The sequence below is a fragment of the Etheostoma cragini genome, chromosome 14 (assembly GCF_013103735.1).
Source record: "Etheostoma cragini isolate CJK2018 chromosome 14, CSU_Ecrag_1.0, whole genome shotgun sequence".
NCBI classification, from domain to species: Eukaryota; Metazoa; Chordata; class Actinopteri; order Perciformes; family Percidae; genus Etheostoma; species Etheostoma cragini.
Window position 1 is genome coordinate 22,820,502 of NC_048420.1, and position 6,807 is coordinate 22,827,308.

The 6,807-nt window shown below is 42.4% G+C and overlaps 1 protein-coding gene across 7 annotated transcripts in view; it reads right to left on the minus strand.

The window, feature by feature from the left end:
* Positions 1–836, minus strand: part of LOC117956433 — a 47,305-nt gene extending 46,469 nt beyond the window's left edge. For 3 of the 7 annotated variants that reach the window (XM_034891498.1, XM_034891500.1, XM_034891496.1), the window contains exon 1: positions 561–836. In XM_034891498.1, coding sequence (XP_034747389.1) covers positions 561–588 — 28 coding nt within the window. In that variant the 5' untranslated portion in view covers positions 589–836. The remainder of the gene's footprint in view (positions 1–560) is intronic. The other 4 variants (XM_034891499.1, XM_034891497.1, XM_034891495.1 and 1 more) reach the window with 4 other exon arrangements.
* Between the last annotated feature and the right edge of the window lie 5,971 nt (positions 837–6,807).

Below are 6,807 nucleotides of genomic sequence, written 5' to 3' on the forward strand. Positions count from 1 at the left end.
GAGGGGGGGGAGGGGGGTTTCTCAGACACCCAGCATGCAATGACCTTAGTCTTATGTCAAGGCGGAAGCCTCTCGCTCTCTCTCTCTTTCTCTCTCACACACACACTCGCTTTCTCTTTTACACACACACAGACACACACACACCCGGTGTCATCCATGTGGACACCAGGACGTCAAGCCGCATCTTATTTAGCTCACATCTCTGGCGCTTGTCTGTCCAGCCTCTCCCCTCCGCGTCTCCGCTCCAACACACACACACACACACACACACACGTAATCCCTATAGTAAACTACGGACACTACCCCGCATGTAACCGACAAAGAGCACAAAATAACATTTGAAGCTCTGCAACTCCCCGCCGGATTATTGTAAAAGTGTTAGAAGAAATATTGAATCGCTGCTTCACCTCTTCTTCTGACACCTTTTATTAACATCTCCGCCCTGCACACGCACACACACACACACACACACACACACACACTCCTCTGTCTTTGATTCTCTCCATCCATCCATCCATCCCTCCCTCCACATGGCAGAATAAGAGGCGCTGTGTTCTTACTGATGGTCCGGGATCCGATGCAGCCCATGTTGTCTTACAGACGCTCGTGCAGCTCGGGGAAAATAAAATCCATCCGTCCAGCGGTCATTTCTCCCCGGATTTCTTTCTCTCTCTTTCTTTCTTTCTTTCTTTCTCTGCGCTTTCCCCTCTCCTCCTCTTCTTTTTCTCCTCCTCCTCGCTTCTTCTTCTCTGTCCTCCTCTCCTCCGTGTGTGTGTGTGAGAGAGAGAGAGAGAGAGAGAGAGGGTGTGCATGTGCGTGTCATTCGCGTCGCTTCCTCTCTCTTAATGCCTACACCGTCGTCATACACTCCTGGTCCCCCTGTTAATGTCGATGTCGCTCTATCTCTCTCTCTCTCTCTCTCTCTCTCTTTTTTACGCTCACATATTCAGACACACATGAAGGCCACACACACATACAGTCCAGTAGATACACACTCATATCAAAGACACACTACAGTAAGAGCGTGCTTATTAACAAGATACAACTTTATTTATCCCCCAGGGAAACTGCTGTGCAGCCATTGCAACACAAAGTGGGATGAATGAAGACATAAAAAGGCCCATTTAAGGATAAGGTGCAAATCCTAAATATATAGGTCTACAATAAATATAATCCAGGTTAAAAGTATGGATCATAAATGTATGATTAAATACTGACAACGTGCAGGATGGATTTTGATGAAAAAACTGGTTTCCACCAGATGTTATGCCCCCATGCTTAAATAAGGTGTTACTTCTTCTACATCTAAAGGTAATAATCTGGAAAATCTTCATTTAAATAAATGTCACATGATAGCAGGCTATTTGGCAAAAGTACAGCTGCTATGTTTTTTAGGTGCAGGGTCATACCTGTAAAATCATAAATTTATTGAAATCCTTGAATATTTTGGCAAAGTCTTGACACTTTTATGTTTAATGTAATCATTTGTTACGGTAGTTTCTTCATTTTTGTTCCATCTCTTCCTACGTGTATGCCAGCTAGCGGAAATTGGAATAAATTAGATTTTGGGTGTCTGTGGCGACATTCCCGGAAAAACAGTTAGTGGCGAGTTTTCCATCACCCGGCAGAGAGGCTAGGCGGTGCTAACGCCACACACTCGCTCTTTAACTCATTTTTGTGTGTGATGCAGTGTACTTTTGTTTTTTCCGCTCCCTGCTATGATCACGGGAACGGTTAATATGGCAGAACAAACAGAAAAAAGCGACGTCTATATTTTCGATGAAACTTCCAAAAACAAGAGAAAAAGGCAGATCTTAAGAGTTACCTACAGGAACAATAAATAAATACACTAGGCCATTATAATTACTATCATTATACACACCTAGCTGAAACCAATCCTGCAACAAATCCTCTCTTCATGACTGTTAAAATGTTAGAAGTTTTCTTTAATCTTGCTTTAGAGACGCGTTCATTCAACAGGCTGTAGTTTGCGGTGCTGTTAAGTTATATTGCGTTATACTGACAGGTGTTTCTATTATTTGGTCCACCCAAATTACATAAATAAGGCTAAATACCAGAAACACCTCTCTCCAAGGGTTACACAACAGAACAGGCCAGATCCGCCTTAAAAGCTTGACAAGGTGGCTCTGGCAAGTTTGCATCTTGTTCTTTTGTGAAACAAAATCCAGCAGCGAGTCAGCCGCCGGCCTAAAATGTTCACCGACAAGCAAAGGAACAGCTCTGACAACAAAATGCTTTTTTATGGTCCTCTCTCCCACGCTGCCCCCTGATTAGCTGACTGTTCACTGGAGGATTTGAACCTTTCATTCTGCCTCAGCGGAAGCGAGCAAGTGTTGATGCCAGTGATATCTGATGCTTGTAACATGCTTCACGCTCCAGCCTGCTTCAATCTGCAGCTGGGCTTTCCCTCTCTACAAACAATGCACTACACGTGTTTCTATTATTTTGTCCACCACAGTTATGTCATTGAGGGTAAAGGCTAAAAAAAATATACCAGAAACGCCTCTCTCCGAGGATTAGACAGAACGGACCAAAAACCCGCCTTAAAGGCTTGAAAGTTGTGAAAAGGTTGCATCTTGTTTTCATGTAAAACACAAACAGCTCGTTAGCCGACGTCCTTTAATGTAAATCCGCTCAACGACATGCAAAGTAACACCTCTGACGACAACATCCTTATTCATCCCCCCCTCTCAAGCGCTGCCCCCTGATTAACTTACTCACGTACAGTATGATTCTAGTATCCATCGCTGGAAGATTTGCCCCTTTTTATTTATTCAGCGTGAGTGAAAGCGAGCGAGTGTTATTGCCGGCGCTATCTGATGCTTGTGATGTGCATTCAGCCTGTTTAAAGCTGCAGCTGGGCTTCTCCTCTCTCTACAAACAATGCACTACAGCTGTTCTCCTCCACAACATGCCTGCCCTCCTCTCTGCACCCCCCCCCCCCCCCCCCCCCCCCCCCCCCCCCCCCCCCCCCCTCCATCTCAATCTCACACCGTATGAATATGAAAACACAAAGTGGTTCAGCTCTGAGGAGTGCAGGCGGAGAAGCAGAGTTTATTAACTCGGTCTCCATCTCAGACGGAGAGCCGCGCTCTGAACTGCTCACCCCCGAAATATCCAGACCATTAGGCTGCAGAGACACCGATGACTCAAGTGTTACAGTTCTCAGTTTATACAGAAAGACTCCAAGCACCTCAAGATTACAACACATTGTTTGTAATTTCCCTCCAGAACGACACATTAAAGCGTTTCCTGATCATTTGTATAAAATAAAATAGTTTTCCACTACAGTTAAGGAAAAGATGGTGGTTTGGGTTTTAAAAAACAACTTTGCTCAGCCAGTTTAAATAGCTCACGTTACTGTATCGTGTGAACAGTTAACTTCACTTAATATTGTATGTGGCGTTTTCACCTTATCCTTAAATGGGCGTTTTCTTTTGTGGGGTGCAAACGTTCCACTAAAACAAATTCCTTCCAGAGACTATTTAGCAAAGCCGCCGTCGCTGCGTCCGGAGCTTAGAAAGTCACAAAAGTAGAAGAAACTTGGTTTTAAAGAGCAACCAAACAAACCCTGAACTAAAATGTGTCATTACATAAACACCGTCCATGCAAAGACATGTAATGCATGAGGCTCTAGGCGTGTCACTAGTAGAAAAAATAATAAACATCCCCAAAGAAAGGTCTTTTTAATAACTGTTAAAAAGAAGTTATTTTATTTTCAGCTTTATCACATTATAATCTGCAGGGTATACATTTAAAAAATGTTTATTAATTAAAAAATTTATTTTGAAGATTTAATTCAGCATCATCGCTTCATCATCCTCATGTTTTAATAAAGCAGCCTGTTGCTCTTCATCTCTTTAATTACAGCTGCCCCATCAGACCAGGCAGTATCAGTGTCTCTCTCTCTCTCTCTCTCTCTCTCTCTCTAAATGCCAGCACACGGTTACTCCTGTTGTCCCAGTTATACCTGCACCGTCTTAGACGTTCAACAGATTTACAGTCCTCGTTGCCATCGAATGGAGACAAAAAAACGTGTTTTCTTCACTGATTCCTCAGCAGCTGAAACTCAGCTTCACCTCCGTGTCAGACAGCAGTCATTTCCTAAAGAGCCTTTCCTTTTTTCTGACTTTTAGTGTGTTATATAGCTGTTATTGTCACTATTCATCACCCCCCCCAACGGGCCCCGTCAGACACCACGTACCACTCCTCCGAGGTTTCTCCCTAAAAGGAGTATTTCCTCGCCTCTGTCGCACTAAATGCTTGCTCTATGGGGAATTACTAGAATTGTTGGGGCTTTGTAAATTATAGAATGTGGTCTAGACCTACTCTATGTGTAAAGTGTCTCGAGATAACTTTTTTTATGATTTTAAACTATAAAAAGAATTGAAATTGAAATGGAAAATTCAGACTTGTAATTGGAATGCATTCAACTCGGCCTTAATCTTGCTTGGACAGACCCTCCGAAGCCCGCTATAGAAGGGTCTGGCTACTCCACATAGCATTCGGGGATGGTAGGACAACATGCTCTGGTTTATTGGCATTTCTTTACACCAATCAGAATTGTCATGGGCGGTGCTAAACTCCGCACAGAGCCGCTGCAAAAATAGTCGTGCGAGCAAAAACTCTGATTGGACAGATGGTCTAGCTAGCTATCTGGATTTACCCTGCAGAGACCAGAGGACCAGGTAACCCTAGTCCTCCAGAGTTTAGAATTCCAACACAAAGATAGAGGAAGGTGCCAATTGGTGCTGTCTAGGCAAGCACAGCCTGCCCAGTGGCTTGTTTGAATTTGGTTGACCAATCACAACAGAGTAGTCCAGCTGACCAATCAGAGCAAGAGCTCAGACAGAGGGTTTCAGGTGCAGGCGATGCAGCATTGTGCAGTATATCATTAAAGCATGTAAATCTATTCTAGTAGACCCCAAGAGAAGGGGGCTCTTTAAGAGTAGAGGCTTTATTATTCCAGTTTAATATTCAGTCTTCGTTCCCTGTGTTTCAGCGTCTCCGTCTTTATTCTCAGAGACAGACAACATGTCCAACAGTAACAGCTGAGAGTTGCCCGGTGGAGCCTTGTGATGCCTCAGCGTTCCCCTGCCAGCTCACTGGGATTGCTGAGATGTTGACAGCAGGGCACACACACACACACACACACACACACTGCATGTAGTCCTTGTAAATTAAATGTTTTGTCATAGTTTTTGTCACACACGCTGTTTAATGCCAGTCGCTCTCTGGAGAGAAATTCCACAATGATAAACACAAAACAATATCCAAGCTCACCAAGTTTACACCATATAAATACTTTTATTTTCAGGCAATAATGAGATTAATAAACATGAATTAGCAATTAAAGTATTTATGTTACCACTTGTAACAATCACTAGGACTTGTAGTCCTGGGTGAATTGGATGGGCGGTTTGTTTAAAATCAAAATCATAGACTTTTCTACTTTAGCTCCCCCAGTAGTGATGTAAAAAAAGGAGGGTAACGCATTACTCTTGCTAATCAAAATCACTATAAATGTGTGTTCCTCTGTCCACATTAATATCATAGAATCAGATCACAACAAGAGTTATCTCAAGACCCTTTACAGACCCTTTACTAGAGTAGGTCTAGACCACCTTCTATAATTTAGGAGCAAGCATTTAGTGTGACAGTGGCAAGTAAAAAAACTCCCTTTTAGGAAGAAACCTGGCCAGACCCGGGCTCCTTGAGGGGGTGTCTTACGGGGCCGGTTGGGGAAGTGAGTAAACTTTTTATATAAAGCACCTTTCACAGACAAGAAGGGTCAAAAAGGGCTTTACAGTAAAACCAAAAAAACAGCAACACATTCAACATTGAGCCATATTGCGAGTTAAAAGCTTTTCTAAAAATATGTAATAATAGTCTCAATGAATATAATGGAACTACGACTAGAAATAGTAGTTGTAGTAGTTCATGTATTTGTTTGTTTTTGCTCTTATTGTAGAAAATGCTGCTGCTGTAATAAGGACATTTCCCTGCTGTGGGATGAATAAAGTATAATCTAATCTAATAGCAGGGCCGTACAGGACGTAGCAGGGCACCGCAGAGCATTGATTACATTACAGGAAGTCACACTAAAGACTGCATTTGTGTCAAATAAAAAACTTTAACTACTTCTGAAAAACATAATATGATCATTGCTGCATTTAGAAAAAATGTCACTCTGTAACAAAAATGTTGCTCATGAATTTTAAAGTAAAAGCCCTTTTTGGAATTTACCAAGTGGCGTCAACATTTTCACTACAAACTGAAAAGATTTGATTTATTAAATTACTAAGAATCCAGTCCTGGTCCTGTCTGTAGCTGGAGTCCAACAACAGCCTGTAATTGTCCAGGAATAAATGATTCATGTCACTTTCAGCTAAAAAGCTAAAAGGAAAATTTATTGAACTTTGGTGAAATGAATGTATTTGCATTATTTGTCCAAAGAGCATCCCGGCAGATTCCCAGACAGACGACACCATGACAGCATAACGTTACGTTACGTTAACAACTTTAGTTGTTTAGAGTCGTCTTCTTTGGGGAAGAGATGGAGAGCGTGTGGGGGTTTCACAGTAAGAAAAGGGGGATAGGAGCCAGAGAAGAAGTAAGAAAAGGGGTAAAACCTAAGCAACCGTGGATGCTCTTAAAAAAAGATTTGCCAGAGAGAAGGAAGGGATGTAAAGTGTATGAGTCACGCTGGGAGATGAGGACAGCGAGTTCACACAGAGGAAATTTATGGGAAACATGAGCTTTTGAAGGAATAAATTGAACTTGAGA